At 34.6% G+C, this 21,085-nt stretch overlaps 1 protein-coding gene across 1 annotated transcript in view; it reads left to right on the forward strand.

Moving 5' to 3' along the window:
- Positions 1–481: 481 nt before the first annotated feature.
- Dnah3 (dynein heavy chain 3, axonemal) overlaps positions 482–21,085 on the forward strand; it is a 367,976-nt gene continuing 347,372 nt past the window's right edge. The window contains exons 1-5 of the mRNA XM_069827040.1: positions 482–787; positions 3,642–3,853; positions 4,176–4,415; positions 4,894–5,018; positions 18,910–19,048. Of these exons, the coding sequence (XP_069683141.1) occupies positions 3,662–3,853; positions 4,176–4,415; positions 4,894–5,018; positions 18,910–19,048 (696 nt within the window). The 5' untranslated portion in view covers positions 482–787; positions 3,642–3,661. The remainder of the gene's footprint in view (positions 788–3,641; positions 3,854–4,175; positions 4,416–4,893; positions 5,019–18,909; positions 19,049–21,085) is intronic.

Consider the following 21,085-nt stretch of genomic DNA (forward strand, 5'->3'; position numbering starts at 1 on the left):
GATGAGTAGGGTAATAAATTTAATAAAATGTCAGTAGGTACTGGGAGAAAAAGTGAAAGGCAATTGACATGTGTCATTTCCAAACTCATAGATTTTCAACTATAGTGTGACACGCAATTCGTTTGAATTTTATTTTTTCTTCTATCCTTTTCGAAGGACCACAAGGGCAGACCTCGAGGACCACAGGTGGTCCACGGACCATAGTTTGAGAAACGCTGCCATAATACACTGCTCTCTTAAATTGACTGAGCATATTGGAAATTAAATCTAATGGTTTTCCCAAAACAAGCTATGAAATTATTCATATAAAACAATTTTTATCTCGAAAAGCAAAAATGAACAAAATTGTATTAAACTTTTTTATTTGAAATGTCTCAAAGAATAATCCTCTGAATTTAATGACATTAGTTACAGTTAAGCCTGTATAGAACTTAATAAGTTCGTAATTGTTTCACTTTACTAATTGCGTGAGTTTTACAGAAATGGCTATATTCTCAGTGATTTGTTTCAGGACATATCAACACAAACAAATACTGCTCTAATAACGAGTAACTACTTGGCAGGTAGCGCCTTAGTACTTCCTATACGATTCTGTTAACTTAATATTTGGATAAAGGACAACTGTATTTGCAGAAGATTCCTTATTACAATGAACTCAATCTTCGTATGGTTATTCTGTCTATCGTGCCTCGATCCTGTGGCAGACATCTTTGATCTCTGTAAGAACTACATTGAAGAAGGTTTCTGTGTTCTTCACTCATATGTAGAAGTGGTACTTTACTAAAAGGTAATATATTGAATATTGATAAACCTTTGATTATCTTCTGAAAATACCTACAACTGTTATGGAAATACATTGAAGAATACTGTATTTTAGTATGTATCATAATATACCCTGAAATATTACTGTGGCATTATGATTGGCCGAAGCTAGTATACAACTTCATGATTTTGTCATTTTCTCTGGTTACAATAACTGTTATATTCAGAAATCTATAATACTAAATATAATTCACCATGTAACAACATAAATGTAATTTTTACAGAAATAATACTGTAACTTGTGAAGGAAAGTGTAAACCTATAGTTCAGAATATTCACTTAATTCAAATGTGATTTAAGTACCATTACTGGTTTCGGTCTGCTTGTGTAGTCTAGATAGAAATAAACTGTTTCAGTGCTGATAGTGTAGTCGTACATACTATTGATTTTTGTTGCAACTATTCACCTGTTCTGCTGTATTTAACTGTAATGGTGCTGCATTGGGGATGGTGCAGTCTCCATGGTGATCTTTGTAAACAAGACGAACAAGATGAATTCTGAGGTTTAGAGTCGTATGAAATGCTTTAACACTAATAGCTATCTTTCTTAACTATTTAAGATAAACATAAATACGAGTATATATGTGGAAAACTTAAATAATAAATCCTTTAACTCGATTTTACTGGAACTGTAAATAATGTGTGGAAACTAAGCTAGGATTGTACATGGATGGAATTTACTGATGTGACATGGAATAGTACCTGTACTTTTACTTCTTCATAACATTCATTGCAGAGCAGATAAGTTATCTTAGATGTGAACTATAATATGGAGAATTGTGAGTAAAATGTGTTCATAATAAATTATCTTTTGTTATATAAGTGAAATAACATTCTGAGTCTTCATAATTGCTTGTGTTTCAAAAGTTCTTATTGAAAACAATTTACATTTTTATTCTATATTCAACACGATTTTAATACTACAATTCGCACTATGTAAATGGCGGTTATGCTTATTTTTCGTACATATTTATTTATTTATTTGTTTATTTATTTATTTATTTGTTTACTTATTTACTTACTGGTAGGTATTTTCATTGTTAGTCCAAGTTGTCTGAGAGAAACATTGTTAGTGAGCAAAGATGATTTAGAACCAGTACCCGTGTACATTGTTGCAGAGATGTTAATTCAATTATTATTTTAATTATTTAATAATAAAATTCCTTGCAAGTAAATCTGATCCTGCTTGCTTTCTCTTTGCATAGAATAGCACTTACGCAAACCATTTACACTCATTTCCTTTGCATGTTATTTATTTTAGTTAATTTTATTTTTTTATAGTTTAATAATAATATAGAACGAAGCTTCAACTTCAAAAAAAACATTGTTAATGACATAACTGTAATGATACATGAAAACATGTGTACAGATGGAATTAAAATTTGGAGTGAGTCTTGATGGAAGTCCACTTGTATGTAGGCAACAGTTTTGCACGACTGTCCACAAGTAGCATATATACAAGGACTCTTGTTTACTGCACCTGCGCAGTGTGTTGTAAGCGAAACTTATACAATAAGGGAACTCCAAATTTTATTTCCATATCTGTACATATTCTTTATTCCACTTGTCACTTCATGCCTAATCAAACACAGATGTATTGTAAATGTATTCTATTATTAGTCAGAACATTCAAAACATTCCTTTTTAAAAAGTATCTCATTTGAAAACATCCTATTGAACTGTAAGTGAATGCATGTTTTCATATTAAACTTAAGTTATAGGTCTATCTCATTATTGTCATTATTAATGTTGTGAATGGTATTATCTGGTTGTATTTGTTAAGTTTCTTACGTTAATTTATCTTTTTATATTAAGTACAGGGTGAATATAAAGTCTTTGCCTGATTAAGATTAATTATATCTCAACATCTATGCTAGATAGACAAATAAAACCTGCGGCATTAAGTCGTCCAATATATCGAGTTTTTTTTTTGTGTGTGTTACAGGTATTGTAATTTAGGAGTGCTGCTGCCACAGTGCCGTCTATGCAGGAGAATACACAGTGTGTTTTGTGGTTCCATGATTCACGGTCGCCTATTACAGTTCAGCAACAGTTCCAAAGGGAGTATGGTCGAGATCTGCCAGATGTGAAAAGCGTCAAAGGATGGTATGAAAAATTTAAAGAGACTGGCAGTGTTGGTGACAAGACAAGAAGTGGTAGTTCTGCAGTGAATGACGAAACTGTTAATATCGTGCATACAGCTTTTCAATGCAGTCTACAGAAATCAACGTGTCGTGCCTCCAGAGAAACTGGCACACTTCAGAGCACCATAGTGAAGATTTTACACAAACGGCTGCATTTCCGTCGATATCTGCGAACTGCGTTGAAAAGCTGTATGCACGGTATCAACAGTTCCGTCACTCACTGCAAGTCTACCACTTCTTGTCTTGTCATCAACACTGTCAGTCTCTTTAAATTTTTCATACCATCCTTTGATGCTCCTCACATCTGGCGGATCTCGACCATACTCCTTTGGAATTGTCACTGAACTGTAATAGACGACCATAATTCATGGAACCACAAAACACACTGTGTTTTCTCCTGTGTAGACACTATTGTGGCAGCAGCACTCCTAAATTACAGTACCTGTAACACACACAAAAAACTCGATATATTGGACGACTTAATGCCACAGATTTTATTTGTCTATCTAGTATAAATGTTGAGATACAATTAATCATAATCAGGCAACCAATTAATCATAATCAGGCAAAGACTTTATATTCACCTTGTATTTCCGAATCTTCTTCTTCTGTTCAAGTATTAGGCCCTATGGCCTGTTACAATGTATTTCAAAATAAAATTATTTATTTTTTGTAGATAATATAAAAGAATGGAAAATGCAAAAAGCAAGATCTGAAACACGAGAAGACAAAGCTCCTTATACCAAGAGGCACAAATTGAAAATACCACCGCTGCCGATTGTTGATGATGATGGGAAACCATCCAAACTTGTTGAAACGCTAAGTAAACAAGAGGAATACCCACCACTTATGCAAGCAAAGTCCTGGACAAAGTCTGTACCTTACAAGGTATGTTATGATGAAAGCAAAATGTATATTATTTATTTATATTTACGCCTATTTGGAAGTTAGATTGTAGAGAAATTGTTAGCAGTTTTATTTGACTGTTTACCTGTAACTGGCATTAATATGTTTTCTTTGTTCAGCCATCTGCTTTTTCTTCATTTCAAGCTTAGCATTTCTCATATATATGTTCAGTTTAGTATAAGAAACTCTAATCCATTTTAATAAGTTTATCATATTCACGACAGATGGAGAAAAATACCATATTTTTAGCATACCTGTAATTTATTTCACTTCGATCTCTGAAAATGACTAACATTGTTTTCAGGAGCTCTTTGAATATTGTAAACCGAGTGAATCTATTGGAAGCAACTATACACCAACAGCAATGTCACTGCATATACAAGACTTGCCTCCAAAAAGGAGGCCACAAGAACGAAAATCATTCATGTTGGTGGATGATGATGGAAAACTTAAGTACCCACCAAAAATGAGAAAAATTGATGTAAACAAAATGGAAACTGTGGAAACAAAAGAATCTCCAACGCCAGGAATCGTAAAATTACGTGTAACTGTATTTTTCTTTTACAAAGATTATGAAATTTACATGAATTTTAAAACTATACCAGTAACATTTACGATAAAGAAGTGAAAATATGGCGTTTTAATTAATTTATGTTAAATTAAATGTGGGTATTTAATCATCATAATTTTCTGCACGCAATAGTTAGGAAGGTATTTTGTTTAGCATTGTATGACATAGATTGTCATGGTTATTGATATAAGACTGCTGGAGTACGGTAATAAAATCTTTGACTTGTGGAATAAACGACCTATACAACAGTTATGAGCAAATGTGACTCAAATAAGCCAGCATGCTTGGCGATATTTAATTCATCCAATACAACGATATAAGCATAATACAATTCCTTGCTTCCACTGCAGGGAGTATCAGTGTGTCTCAACAAGTGTCTCGCTTTTGCCCATTCCTTCTCTACAAATGATTGTGGAATATCGAAAAGATTTTAATTAATTTTTAATTACAGGATCTATTAACCGGTGAATATCACAAACAAAAGATTCTGAAACAAGAGAAGAAAGAAAGGAAGGCAAATAAGTCAGCTAGAAGAAAAGAACTTGATGAGAAAGACAACATTGAAGATCAAATACGGTAGACATTATTATTTAAAAAAATGTTTTTTAGTTGTTATTTAACGAAATGCTATATTAATGACTGGGTTATTTAGCATCAATGGGATTGGTGATAGTCAGATGGTATTTGGTGAGATGAGACCGAGGATTCGCTATAGATTACCTGACATTCCCCTTATGTTGGAGAAAACCTCAGAAAAAAAACTAAACCAGGTAATCAGCCCAAGCAGAAATCGAACTCACACCCGAGCACAACTTTGGATTGGCAGGCAAGTGCCTCAGCTGACTTAGCTACGCGTCAGACTATGAACTTTTCAAACAACTCTCGTAAATTATGTCCTGGTTTTATTATGTATGACTACGAAACACTTTGCTGTTTACAGTCTGGAATTTTATTATTATTATTATTATTTTTTTTTAACTAACGCAATATTTCATAGTGAATGCAGTTTTACAATTTGGTCATGTTGCTTGTAAATGAAGTATATATGATGTGTTATCTGATAAAATTAATAAGAATTTTAAAAACATAAACTGTCGCTTATTTTACAGTCACTAAACTTCATAGGTATTTTCAAACTGACACTGCATGAAAAGGTTAGACGGCGGATAGCTCAAGTTAGTAGAGCAACTGGAAGATCCTGGGTTCAATCCTGGAAGGTAACAGGATTTTTCTTATTGCCAAAACTTTTAGAATGATTCTCAAGTTCGCTCGGTCTGCTATTAAATTGAGTATTATGTCTTTCTTGGGAGTAAGAGGCAATCAGAGATGGTGCCAACCACATCACCTTATTCTAGTGCCATGGTCAAGAAAGTATGGAGCTCTACTTCCGTGCCCTCCCAAGTACCTTCATGGTGTATATAGGGGATCCTTCTTTTTTTTATTACATGCATAACATGACTAGCTGAGTTGAAGTTGATGTATACTTGGTCAAAATGAAACTGGCTGGCCTCTTGAGCAGTTAAAATTTTCTAAGTCCCTTCGGGTGAGTGCGCAGTTCACTACCTTAACCTACGTGCTCTGCTTTCGTTAATTCCATAATACAAGGCGCTGATTTGGGCTACCTCCACAGCATGCTTGGTGTGGAGCAGTGGTTAAGCTATTTAACTTCCATGCAAGCAGCTCGAGTTTGAATCTCCATAGTGAATTTTTTGCTTTGTCCTTTCTTTTATTTTTTACAACTCGTTTTAGTGTAATGTAATCAAATAATTTTGCGTATGTTACTTTAAGTTACAAAATTGGTGAAAATTTGTGGTTATAATTCCTGGAAATCGGGATATATTTTGTCATCAGAATGATGGTTTTTCTTCTTGTATACAATTACTATGTAATATGTTCGATAGTAAGTTAACATGGAGCAACCATTTGAAATACATTTCTGAAAAAGCTCGTAAAAGATTCTCCCTTCTAAAAAGACTAGCAGGAAAGAAATGGGGATGCTCTAGGAATACTTTGAACACTACATACAAAATGTTTATACAGCCAGTGCTGACATACTGCGGAGAAATTTTAATTACTTCACCTTTCATAAACGAAATAGAATATGTTCAAAACCAAGCCCTCAGACTCATTACTGGTGGAATCAAAACAACTCCAACAGATTCTATGAGATTCCTCACTAATATTAACAGCATCAAAATGACAATAGAAGAAAAAGCACTGATTCAATATGAAAAATTTATTAGATTACCAGGAAACAATTGGCATTCATACAGTCCTCTCTGTAGATTGAAAACTCAAAAAAGTTTCATATCCATTGTTCAAGAATTAAAATAGAAAATCAATATCCCGAATTTAAAAGAAAACCTACAAATTAAACCAAACCCTTTAACTCTATTAAATATATAATATAATCTAAATTTAACAGAAGAAATACTAAAATCAGAAGTAAATACTGAAGTACTAAAACAATTGTCTTTAGAGACAATTAATATTAGGTACCCTCCACAAAACTGGCTTCATTTATACACTGACGGATCCTTGATCTCCAGAGAACAAGGTGCCGGTGCAGGTGTTACGTGCTGTCTCTTCTCACTTTATAGATCTCTTGGATATGGAACAACAAGTTTTGATGGAAAAATCATTGCAATAAGTGAAAGTCTCAGGAATCTTCTATGCCACATCAATAAATTTAAAAATGCAGTTATATTGTCAGACTCCACAGCAGCTATTCTATCAATAGTCTCTAAACACACACATTCATCTCAAACAGCAGAAATAACTAAAATGCTCTCTCAATTAATATCACTCAATAAAAGAATTGTATTCCAATGGATTACCATCCCATTGTGGAATCCTGGAAAACGAGAATGCAGATGCTTTAGCAAAGAAGGGCAGCACTGCTACTTACAGACCTGTTACTAAATCTACATATTACTCTGTGAAAAGATTTATTAAATCTACACACTTAGACTTCAACAAACAAATTTGATAACACAATCTCAAGGGAAAAAATGGAACTCTCTGCATCAAAATCCACAGTTAATTCCCGATTTATCACGAAAATCGTCTGTAGCTGCATTTAGATTGGCAACTGGCCATGATTGTTTGGCCAAACACCTGCATAGAATTGGAATATATCAGTCCCCTAACTACCCATTGTGCAACTCAAACCAAGAAATGGATTCGGAACACCTCAAAATCTGTGCTTCAGTGGCTGGCTGTGATAATATCTTTGAAAAATATTGGAGTGCAAGAGGTCAAATGACTTTATTGTCAAACGCCTGGCATTAGAAAACAACAACAGCAATTACTATGTTTAGGCCCCTGATGATCACGGATTTAGGTTAGTATAATAACCATATTCCCTGTAATAGACCTTGCAAATTAATTATTGTCAGTTATTTAACCGTTAACATATTTACTGAATGTTCCATAGGCAAGGATTAATAAAGTAACTAACACAGCATTTTAATATGAAAGCCCCTAATTGTCGTCTTTAGTGTTATTTCTATCTAGGGTCAAAAGTCTGTAATTATTTACACGAAAAAATAATAAAGTGAAAAGAATTCTAAGGATAAAAAAAAATGGTGAAAATCTGTTATTTTTTCACAGATGCATTTAAAAGGCAAAAAAAAAAAAAAACTTTATTAGTTCCACGAAGATCTGAACTTGCAACCTCACGAACACTTAGCTAATGCTCTACAACTATGCTAAGACTAGTACTGGAGTAAGAACGGCATTGTAACGAGCAGTAGTCATACTCCAATTGCGAACCTGTTATATATAGTATTGTTGTTGTTTTCTAATGCCAGGTGTTTGACAATGAAGTCATTTGTCCTCTTGCACTCCAGTATTTTTCAAAGATATTGTCATGGTCAGCCACTGAAGCACAGATTTTGAGGTGTTCTGAATCCATTTCTTGGTTTGAGTTGCACAATGGGCAGTTAGGGGATTGATATATTTAGTATTTAGTATTTATTGTTAATAGTTCACAAAAATACATAAACTTAATAATTTAAAGTTGATCTATATACAAATTATTAAACATAATAAATAGACAATTTAATAACTAATTTTTCTATCATATATCTATGTAATTTGTGTTGGTTCAAACTTACACTTACATCAGGTTTTAGTGCATGTTTAAACCAATCGTGTTTATCATAAAACCTTAGAACTTATATATCTCCTACTTTTGACAATTCTCTACAATAAACAGTTGTAAATCAATTTTTCTAGTTACTTTGATCATCTAATTCTGTTCTATGACTATATATATATATATGTTTAATTTTAAGTTCATTTATACATTGTAACTAATTATTCTATATCATCATACTGCATTCAGGTTAGCAGTTGTTGGCATAGAGCCAGCAGACTGCAATAACTGACTCGGTATTTTTCAATATGTAAATCAGTCTCAACTTTCGCCACTTGCTTGTCAGCAAAATTGTTTGCGTATCATCTATACATCTTTCAGCATACATGTAAACATACTTGACACTTTTATTACCTAATCAATATCAATTGCAGTTACATCATTCTATCACATGCTCTCCTTTTCGTTCAATTCTAATTATATTTTCTATTAAAGTTATTCTATGTGTAATCGTGTTGAACTGAAGTATTGTATTTACAAATTAATCGGTTGTTTACTTTTAAACCTATACTAATAAATACATCTTTCTATTCAATTTATTTTTTAGATTTTCTGATTACAGGAAAGTTTAGTTTTTATTGTTGCCTACCTCTTAGTAACTATTTTTGTTCGGTAACTCTATCATTATTTGAATTTGATTGTTCATATTTATTTCTGATAATGTTTCTATATGGCCTTTTACTTCTTATTAAGTGTTCGTCATCAGCTTCATCTTCATCGGTTGAACCGGCTACGCTCATCCATGTTGATGGTGTGTCACTTCCTCTACCTCACCTCGAACTACCCAAGGATTGTTGCAATATTTGTAAACAATTTTCACTTGCACTGTTTTTGTTGGTTGAACCGCAAATGTTTCTCTTTGTAGCACTTTCACTCGATCACCTTGTACATCCTTCAATGGTCATTTTCTCAGTCTGTGGTACCGTCCCGCAAACCGCCTTTTCTCTGGTTCCTGCAGCTTCTTCCATACAGTCTTCTTTCTTCATTCTTGCTTCTTCTTAAGAGATTTGTGGAAAAAGCATTCTCAGTTTTCCTAAGGTAGGATCTTATATCATTTGCACTTGTAAGGTCATCTGTTCTAATATTTATCTTATCGGATTGCTCATGCCCACTTGCTGTGCTGCCATTCCAATCAGTCCTCTCTATGCTTCTATCTTTTCTGTATCGTGTTACACTACTTCTTTTATTTCCATGTTGTGGAGATGATGCTCTATTACTATTTGAATCAATTTGTTTATTACTGTTTCTGACACAGCTACTAAGTATGTCCTCAATATTTTGATTATTTAAGGTATCTAAGCCGATTATCTTTCCATTTATCTTGATTTTATCTTTAATTAAGATTGCTTTAAATCCTTTGCTACGAGCTTCTTTTAATAGTGGTATTAATTTCTTTCTTTTCTCTCTTATATCTTTTGTGAACTCACTCTCTACATAAATATAAGTTATTGCCTATTTGCAATGATATGTTCTTTAATGAAATAACAGTTGAATTTAACTACAATTGATCTTTTCCTTCTGCCTCCAACTCTATAGGCGTTGTTTATTGCACTTATGTCCACGTTTAGTTTGAAATATTTAGTTAATAATTGTAACACTAGGAAACAAATGTCGATACGTGCCAATCTAAATGCAGCTACAGACGATTTGCGTGGTAAATCGGGAATTAACTGTGGATTATGTTGCAGGGAGTTCCATTTTTTTTCCCTTGAGATTGTGTTATCAAATTTTGTTTGTTGAAGTCTAAGTATGTCATACCACAGTCTAGTATATACAGTTACGAAGCCTGAGTTGTTGAGGGTACTAGGAACAATAGACTGTGCCGGTACTATTTCATGTTGTCTGTGATGAGGCGATAGTAGCGATCCTAGTGGTTAGCAACTATCTATGGATGCATATTCCCTACTTATTGTGTTTCGTGACTGTCTGTATATACTAGACTGTTGTTGTTGTTTTCTAATGCCAGGCGTTTGACAATAAAGTCATTTGACCTCTTGCACTCCAATATTTTTCAAAGATATTATCATGGCCAGCCACTGAAGCACAGATTTTGAGGAGTGGGGGACTATTTTACCTCCGGATAATTTTAGCTTGATGGTATTCATTTCATATTGGAGTGAAAATGGCAAGTTGTAGCCGATTTAAGTGAACACCATATTTTAACGTTTTGGTGGCTACTTCATTCACACACAACCCCTAGAATGTCTGTAGGACCACACCTTCTGTTGGTCGACGGGTCCACTGGACCTAGCTGGGAGATCTTGTTGATCACCAGCTTTCCTTCCTTAAGCCACTGGAGGACGATTTTAGTGCCATAGCAGGTCAGCACTAGGAACAGAAAAATAGAAAGAGGCGGAAGGAAAGTGAAATGAACCCCTAGGCCTCGAATGCTCTAATGCCGTCGGGGTCAAAGAAAGTAAGAGTTCAGTCAGAGGTCTGGATAGGAAAGGGTAAAGAGGGAATTAGGTATTGAATAGAGGAAAATTATACCAAATTCAGTCATTAACTCATCAAGCTGACCAGTGCTAATTGATGAGGAGCCCCTCCGTTTAGTTCAGCTTGTAAAATTACGCTTACTAACAGCTGCACCACGGGAAGGTAGGGATGGGACATAGGGTATTTGTCCAGGTTGGTTCCTTAAAACCTTCAATGGGAAGGATTAATGGCTCTCCCCCTGTATCCGACAGATACCCTTTTGCAGCCATATACTAGACTGTGGTAATACGTAAATGTAGTAACAGATCTGTATGTAGCAGTGTTGCCCTTCTTTGCCAAAGCATTGGCATTCTCGTTACCCAGAATTCCACAATGGGATGCTATCCATTGGAATACAATTCTTTTATTGAGTGTTATTAGCTGAGAGAGCATTTTAGTTATTTCAGCTGTTTGAGATGAGAGACTATTGATAGAATAGCTGCTTTGGAGTCTAACAATATAACTTCATTTTTAAATTTATTAATGTGGCATAGAAGATTCCTGAGACTTTCACTTATTGCAATGATTTCTCCATCAAAATTTGTTGTTCCATATTCAAGAGATAAAATGAGAAGAGACAGCACGTGACACCTGCACCTGCACCTGTACCTTGTTCCCTGGAAATCAAGGATCCGTCAGTGTAAAATGAAGTCAGTTTTGTGGAGGGTACCTAATATTAATTGTCTCTAAAGACAATTGTTTTAGTACTTCAGTGTTTACTTCTGATTTTAGTATTTCTTCTGTTAAATTTAGATTATATTATATATTTAATAGAGTTAAAGGGTTTGGTTTAATTTGTAGGTTTTCTTTTAAATTCGGGATATTGATTTTCTATTTTAATTCTTGAACCATAGATATGAAAATTTTTTGAGTTTTTAAAATACAGAGAGGACCGTATGGATGCTGATTGTTTCCTGATAATCTGATAAGTTTTTTTCATATTGAATCAGTGCGTTTTCTTCTATTGTCATTTTGATGCTGTTAATATTAGTGAGGAATCTCCTAGAATCTGTTGGAGTTGTTTTGAGCCTGAGAGCTTGATTTTAAATATGTTCTATTTCGTTTATGAAAGGTGAAGTAATTAAGATTTCTCCACAGTACGTCAGCACTGAATGTATAAACATTTTGTATGTAGTGTTCAAAGTATTTCTAGAGCATCCCCAATTCTTTCCTGCTAGTCTTTTCAGAAGGGAGAATCTTTTACAAGCTTTTTCAGAAATATATTTCAAATGGTTGCACCATATTAACTTGCTGTCGAAAATAACTCCAAGATATTTGGATTCATAAGTTCTAAGTGGCCATTATATTGGATATTGAATTCTCTTTCTTTTTTACGAAGTAAAATATTTGGTACTTACTTTTGCTTAAATTGAGTGTCATCAAATTTGATGCGTTCCATTCATGTAATTGATTTAGAGCTTTAAGAACAGAATTTTGAATTTTGTCTCTATGTATGTGAGATCCAGAAATCCACGAAACTATATCATATGCAAATAGTGCTGTTTTCATGTTTGATTCCTCTAATAGGGAGGGTAAGTCATTTATATTTTTTTTTTATCCAATGCCACCAGGTTGTCTTTTCGACATTTCTGGTCTTCTCTCCTGGCCGTGGCTTAGTTGTAACCCACTTCTGAGGTTGGGGCGCCTGGAAGGCGGAGTTACATTACCCCGATTATGTGATAGGATGATTATGATTATGTGGTGCCAGGAGAGGTCTTAAATCTTAACTTAACCTAAATTCCAGACCATGGACGAACACAGGAATAATCCCCTTTAAGGAAAAATTCCTGTGCTCTAACCGGGAATCGAACCTGGGACCTCATGAACTATAGCCAGAAGCTCTGACCACTAGACCATGAGGCTGGTCGCAGGATATAATATTAAAATATTAGTAGAAAGTAAAAGTACCAAATGGAAAAATCTGTTGGAAAACACTAGTCTAATGCCGGAACTTTCTCGTAAATCTGCTGTTGCTATGTTCACTGGCCGTGATTGTTTAAGTAAACATATCCACAGAATCGGTATATCGACTTTACCAAATTGTCTGTTATGCTGTCAGGAGCAGGAAATGGATATGGATCATCTGGCAAGCTGCACAGCCCTTCAAATAGCTCAAGACTTCACATCGAAATATTGGGAAGCACGAAGGAGAATGATATCATTATTAAATCAAGAGCGAAAAAAAAAAAAAAAACTCTTCCTCTCCCCCTCCCTCCCTCCCTCTCTCTCTCTCTCTCTCTCTCATTTTCGCAGAAATTAAAAATCCACAACATATGTAACTCTTTCTTACAAACCAAGAAAGCTAGAAGCATTAAATTTATAATATATAAGAAACACTGAAGACGAAATGGCCCATCACGAAACATTACGAGTAGAGTTCTATGGGGATGTAGTTTAGTGGCAAAACAGAATAACATCAAAACGGTCGCCAGAGCAACAATCAATAACATCACTCATTTATATAAATATTGAATAAAGTTGTGCTGAGGACAGAGCCTTGAGGTAGATCTCGATATGTTTGTCTGTAACTAGAGAGTGAGTTATTGAATTTAGCAGCAATGAATCTTTGACTAAGGAATTCTGATATCCATCTGAACATATTGTTGGAGATACCTAATTTCTGGAGTTTTAGTAATAATTTATTTCTCCAAAAAGAGTCATATGCTAATTGAAAGTCAATAAATATTGCCAAGGTATCTTCTTTCTTGTTAAAACTGTCTTTTATTTCTTGGCCGAGGCATATGACTTGTTCATTAGTAGAGTGTAGTTGTTTTGGCGATAAAAGATTTTGAGATTCTAAATACCAAGTTAATCTGTTGGAGATCATTGACTTCATAGTTTTTGCTATCATGCTTAATGGTGCTATTGGTCGATAACTATTAACATTATGAACAGATTTCCCTTTTTTGTGAACTGGTACAATGATTGCTTTTTTTCCAAGCTGCAGGAATTGATGATTCTATGATAAATTGAAAATGAATAAAAGTACAGACTTGGCTTTTTCTCCTAGATGTTTAAAAAATTCTGAATGAATGTTGTTGGGACCAGAAGACTTCTTGATTTTTAAATTTTGTATAGCTACAGTTAATTCTTTAGAAGTAAAATTTTGATGAAATATTTCAGATTTTGTGATATTACTAGTAATATTGTTTTTATTGTTTTTATGTAATTCTCTTTTGATAAATTTGTCAGTTTTTTTTATATTAGAATGTAATCTGTGAGAGTTTGAGTAGTGTTTATTGAATGCATATTTGTTATATCTCTGCTATCTGTTAGTGTTTTGTTATTATGAATGATAGATTGGCTAGTATTTTCCTGTGCATTGGAAATATTCTTCAGAAATTTGTATGTTCTAGTGCTATCAGTTCTGTAATTAATATTTTCAATAAATTTATTGAAACTGTTCTTTTTTGCTGCTATGATTGCTTTTTTAAGAATGGCAGTCTTCCTCCAATCTTGAGTATCTTCTGGTGTTTTGCTATGTTCTGCTTTGGTTCTTGCTTTATCTCTATCTTGTTTCAATAAATTCAGGTTTTCTGTCCAGAATGGGGTGTATTTTTTTGTTTTGCATCGTGGGATGTGGTTTTTTGCAATTTTAAGAATAGTCACAAATATTTGTTCAATCTATCCGAGTTTGTATTTTCCATTAGTGGTGCGTTGAGCTTGTGGTGTTCGTCTAGTTCTGTTGTAAATAGTTTCCAATCTGCTTTCTTAAAATTCCATGTTGTTTTGTTATTGTAGGGTTCTTTTCTTTGGTTTTGGTGGAAGTGGATAGAAGCAATGATAACTCTATGGCCAGATCCAGAGTTTTCATTATTTTTTTCTTGGTTTCGTGATGGATATCTGATGTTACCAGTAATGTCTGGATTTGTGCCAGAACCAGAATAATGTATGAAAGTAGGGGAATTTTCTTTTCTGTAGACAAGTTCTGCTGTTGTAGTATTTAGGAGGTCCATGATCATTTTTCTGGATTAATTTGCATTATTGTAGCCCCAAAGTTGAGAGTATGCATTAAAGTCAGCAATTATGATAGTTTTAGGTTGTATATCAAGCAAAGTTAAATCAAGAGGATTATTAAGTGGGTTATAGGTATAGATTTTGAAATGTTGTTGATTTTTCCATACTTCAATTCTTATTAGTTCTAAATTTGTCTTGATTATGCATTTCTTTTATTATGTGTAAATTTGTAATTAGTTTCTTTGATACACCTGTGAGAATTTCACTACTGATCTGTCTACTTTTGGGTAAGAGTTTCATACTAAAGCCTTAAAATCAAAATATTTTAATTGGTCAGCATTAAGGTTTACCTATACTCCTTGAATAATGAAGATATCTACATTATTATCTGAAAGTATATTGGCTAATTCAGTCTTCTTAACTGATATTATACCACCAGCATTGCATTGTAAGATGTTTAGTTGATTCTGTACCATTAAAGTAGTCCCTGCCCGGAGATCCGACTGGGGGACTGTTTTGTCTCCGGATAATTTTACCTTAATGATACTCATTTCATATTGGAGTGGTTAAATGGCAAGTTGTAGCCAATTTAAGTGAACGCATAGTTTAATGTTTTGGTGGCTACTTCATCCACACACAAACCCCAGTATGTCTTGAGGACCACACCTGCTGTTGGTCGATGGGTCTACTAGACCTAGTTGGGAGATCTTGTTGATCACCAGCTTTCCCTCCTTAAGCCACTGATTTGAGTGTCATAGCAGGTCAGCACTAGGAACAGAAAAGTAGAAAGGGTAGGAAGGAAAGTGAAATGAATCCCTAGGCCTCGAATGCTCTAATACCGTCAGGGTAGAAGAAAGAGTTCAGTCAGAAGACTGGATAGGAAAGGGTAAAGAGGGAATTAAGTATTGAATAGAGGAAAATTATACCAAATTCGGTCATTAACTCATCAAGGTGACCAGTGCTAATTGATGAGTAGTTCCTTCCTATAGTTCAGCATGTAAAATTATGCTTACTAACAGCTGCACCACGGGAATGTAGGGATGGGACATTGGGTATTTATCCAGGTTGGTTCCTTAAAGCCTTCACTGGGAAGGGATTAATGGCTCTCTCTCTCTCCTGTATTCGACAAATACCCTTTTGCAGCCTATAGTGTTTCTGTTACAATATTCACTGTTTAAACACTCTGAATGATCTGTCTGTTTTAAATCTCATATATGAATTATTTTCTCGAAAGATTTGAGTGATTAATAGTTGTGTTCCCCATTATAACTACTATAAGAATATACACAATCTTTTGAACAAAGCCTGGCTGTCCCCAGTGCTCTCGGAAATACCCGATTCGAACTTAGTCTCTCAGACACTGGCCAGTTTCATTTTGACTGTTTAACGTCACAGACATGTCGTCTACAATATGGTAGACATCTTCAGTAGCGAGGCATGTGTGGGCGAAATGATCTCGGCATGTCAGTAAATCACTTCGCCCATGCTTGCCTCACCACTGAAGATATCTACTCTAGTTGTAGAAGAAACGTATGGATCCACCATCTCCACCATGGCCTCTCAGCCTGGAGAATTCTTATTGTTCTGATCTTTTACTCACTTTGGATAAAATTGTTGTTTTGGTGAATGATTTGTTTTGAATGTTAGTTTGTCTGTGTAAAGGTGTAATTCCTGTGAAGCGCCTGACACACGCTGCTGATGTAGTGCATCTGACGTTCACGGCTGACGCATTAGTAGGTGATTCCTATGAAACATCAGACGTGTGCGATCTTTTGGTAGTAGCAGACACTTGCACAATGAGTGAAAGCAATTTATTGTTATATTTGAAGACCTAACATTCTAAATATGCGAATTTCCAATTTTTCAAATTTCATTTTATTCAATCTAAGGAAGGAACATCCATATGAGAATATGATACTAAATTGTCTTCGTCGTATCTCAACTGTAAGTGACTCATTCATGCGCCAAAATACAGTGTTGTAGGTATCTCAACATGCATTTCGCAATGTGTTTTTCATAAATATTTCAGAAAGTTGTTTTTAGCACTTGACACATTTAGAATGTTAGGTCCTCATTTGCTATTGGAAGAAAATGAAGGGGAAGAAATTCTGCTCCAACAAATAAGTGAGGGAAACGCTGAAGTATATGCCATATTTATTTTAGAACAAGGCTTAAGGAAGGTTTTTTACAACACTAATCAATTGGCACAAGTTACAAGAAGACAAGATATTTCGGGAGTTTTTCAGCCTAAACATTGCTCAATTCAACTATGTTCTCGATCTGATCAAAGACGATCTCAAGAAAGATTCTTCAAGTAGATATCTGTACCCTATAACTCTTGACGAAAAGTTAGCCATAACACTGAGGTATGTAAAGTAAAAATGCTTTATAGTAGTATTGTAGTAATACTACTACTATTTAATAATTTTTTTTCTTGCAACATTGAAATATAACAATGCAAAAAGTGTAGAGTAAAAATACTTTATTGGTATAAACTGTAGTGATTTAATCAATTTTTATTTTTTAACACTGAAAAACAATCACAGTGGTTCAAAAGTTGCCGGGTTTCAAATCCCGAATAGTTATATGAGTCACGGACGGTTGAATGATTGCTGATATTCATAGTTGAAGGTGATGATCATGCCATCCAACTACTAGTGCTTGTTGATGCTGAAAGTTCCAGTGGAAAAATGAAAGGATTTGTGTAGCGACTTTCCAAATCAAAAACTATCTGCTGTGATCTCATTTTCACCTCATGAATCAAATTTGATCTCAGTTTTTTGACGGACATCCCAATACTTTAATCAATGTCATCATCAATCAATGCGCATATCCTCGAGCAAGCCTGTAATTTTTTCGTGGTGTCTTTTGTGTTTACTCAGTGGTCGAAGTGAAGTCACTGTTCTTCCATATTCTGTGTTGAAGTATCATTTGTGATTTGAGAAGTTGAGGTGCACCAGCGTCCTCTGTTGCATTGTCTTCCATCATTAGTATGTCGTCTTCTTGGGTGCTTGTATCATCACACTGAATATTGGATATGCTTCTGTGAAATTAAAAATAACAATTTAATTGTTAATTAAGTTACTGCACTTCACAGTTTATCGCGGTTTAGACTTTATTATGAACTAGACCCTAATGAACCACCACCATCTAAAAATCTTATACCACTTGCTAGGGGTGATGGTTTTGCGAATATTTATGGGTTTTATGTGCGAGATTCATTTACGAAATATTTCAATAGTCACGCAGGGACAGTACCTTAGTAAAATAATTGTATTACTAGAACTCACTAAGCTAGTTAATTACACATTGTACAACATGTTTACAACAATATAAATGTGTCACATAATGCTAATAAACTACATAAATTTAGGATAGATTATATTTTTCTTACCTGATCTCTCGACAAATTCTCCTATTTCTTTTCAAGCATTGTCTTTAACAATTTGGACATTGTAGACAGCTTGTGACATCAAAGATGCATAGAAACTTCGACACCATTTCGACCAGTTTTTCATCTTCCAAAACAGTAAATAAACTTTTGCTTCAGACATTATACAGCAAGGCAAGTAGAAGCTCTTTTCTCCTAGACGTGCTGCGGCTGCATCTGTACTGCTCTTGAAGGGTTACAGCCGCGTTGCTCAACAAGCACTACGGTCGACGCAAGCAGCTGACACAGCATAGGAATCACTTCCCTAATATCCCATTGCAGCAGTGTAGTGCGTCATATGCAATCCATCAGCTGTGTGTGTCAGCAGCTTCATAGGAATTACATCTTAAGATGATAAAGACTTCCTTGGAATAGAAGGGAAAGTAACTACAACTAAATGTAGATGAATCTCATTTATATAACAATCCCAACTTTTATTTTAACAGAATATTGTCACAACTTGAAGCTGTGGAACCAGTTCATCCAGATAACCAGTTAACAATGCTTAGGACTATAATTGAGAGTGAACAAAGTCAGCCAATTAGAGACGAAGATATAGAGCGAATACAGTATTATCTTACAAAGGTATAACTGGATGTTTATGTTTCATTTAATAGCATACTTTTTATGTGATTACTTCCATGGAACAGTTTTACATTTGAAACACTTTGCAGTATGCCTTCTATGTACATAAATGTATCAATAAATATGATATTAAAATAAAATTGTCTTTTAGTTTGTGCTCGTCATATCATTAGAGATTCGCAGTAATATATTTTTAAGAAACCTGTTCCTATCTCTGATTAAGAGACCAAAAGGCAAGGTTCACTATCGATTTCTCATGCAAGTCAAAATTTATTTTCATTACCGGTATTGGATGGATGACAGGTGAAGCATGCGTGCTTAGACCAAATATCTTACTATAATAACACTGGTCAGCTAGCAGTTCAAAGCACGAACAACAATGGTGCTGTTTCCTAGCCAACAGGGTATGGCAAAACCCGTGAAGCAAACTCTAATCAACTGTAATGTAGATTGTTGCTGGGATTGTAAATAGAGTTTTATTAATTAGTGCTAAATTAAAATGTCAGGATCTATATGTGTGCTGTTTATATCTGTCACAATTACGGCTTTATAAACTACTCTAAATCATATTTTCGATTTCCGAATGATCATGAAATGTGGGTGAGCAAAATTCTTCATTAGGTTTAATGCCTTTGTCTCTGTGCTGCTAGAACAATAAAATAGCCCACCAGTTTCTTTGAACATAGTAGAAGTAATGCATTTGTAAATTTGTGCGTCCTCAGGTTGCAGATAGAGGAGACAGCCTCCAGATATGGAGGGTAGCTGCAAATATATTGAATAAGCAGTCGTGGACAGCCGATAAGGGGTGGTCCTCCAGCTTGGGGGTTGGGCGAAGGGCTAACATCCCATCACCGTAAAAAACATCTTGCTACGAATCCTTCAAATAAGCCTCGGAATGGGACTGATTTTCTGGCACGACCACAACAAAGAAATAAGGTTATGAGGTTTGGTACTTGGAATGTAACTAGTCTTTATAGAACACAAGGGGTAACATTAGTAGCAAAAGAACTAGCTAGATGTAGAATAGACTTCGTAGGAGTACAAGAGGTTAGGTTAGATGGGAATGGCATTTTACAAATAGGAGATTACTTATTGTATTATGGGGAAGGAAACAATAATTACCAATTAGGAACAGGATTCTTTGTTCATAAAAGAATAAAATCAGCAGTACAAAAGGTCGAATTTATCAGTGACAAGTTATCGTATTTAGTACTTAAGGTTACATGGTGCAATATCATTGTTATAAATGCTCACACCCCTACAGAAGAGAAAGATGACCATATAAAGGATAGCTTCTATGAGGAATTGGAACACACTTTTGATCAGTTATCTAGATATCACATGAAAATTTATTGGGGGATTTCAATGCTAAAGTAGGACGGGAGGATATTTTCAAACTACTTATTGGAAAAGAGAGCCTACACGTAACTAGTAATGACAATGGAGTTAGGTTAGTCAACTTTGCCAAATCAAAAAGTTTAACTGTCAAAAGTACAATATTCCCCCATAAGGATATACATCAGTATACTTGGACTTCTCCAGATGGATTGACACACAACCAAATAGATCACATCTTGATAGATAAACGAAGACATAGAAGTATAGTAGACATTCGAACTTCAGGGGGGCAGACTGTAATCCTGACCATTATTTCGTAATTGGAGAATTAAGAGAAATACTATAAGTAGCCAAGCGAGTAGAGCAACAAGTTAATATTAATAGATTCAATATTCTGAAATTAAAGGACGAAGAAACTAAGCAACATTATCAGGTCGAAATTTCAAATAGGTTTGCTGCTTTAGCAACTTCTGATGACGTTGAGGAAGAGTTAGATGTTATTAGCGTGTGGGAAAATATCCGAGATAATAACAAAATTGCAGCTGAGCAGAGCATAGGTTATTATGAAACTAAGAAAAAGAAACCGTGGTTTGATGAAGATTGTTCCATGGTAGTAGAATGAACGAAACAGGCATAATTGAAATTCTTACAGGATCCAATTGAGGTGAATAGAGATCATTATTTCAATGAAAGATGGGA

The sequence above is a fragment of the Periplaneta americana genome, chromosome 1 (assembly GCF_040183065.1).
Source record: "Periplaneta americana isolate PAMFEO1 chromosome 1, P.americana_PAMFEO1_priV1, whole genome shotgun sequence".
Taxonomy (NCBI): domain Eukaryota; kingdom Metazoa; phylum Arthropoda; class Insecta; order Blattodea; family Blattidae; genus Periplaneta; species Periplaneta americana.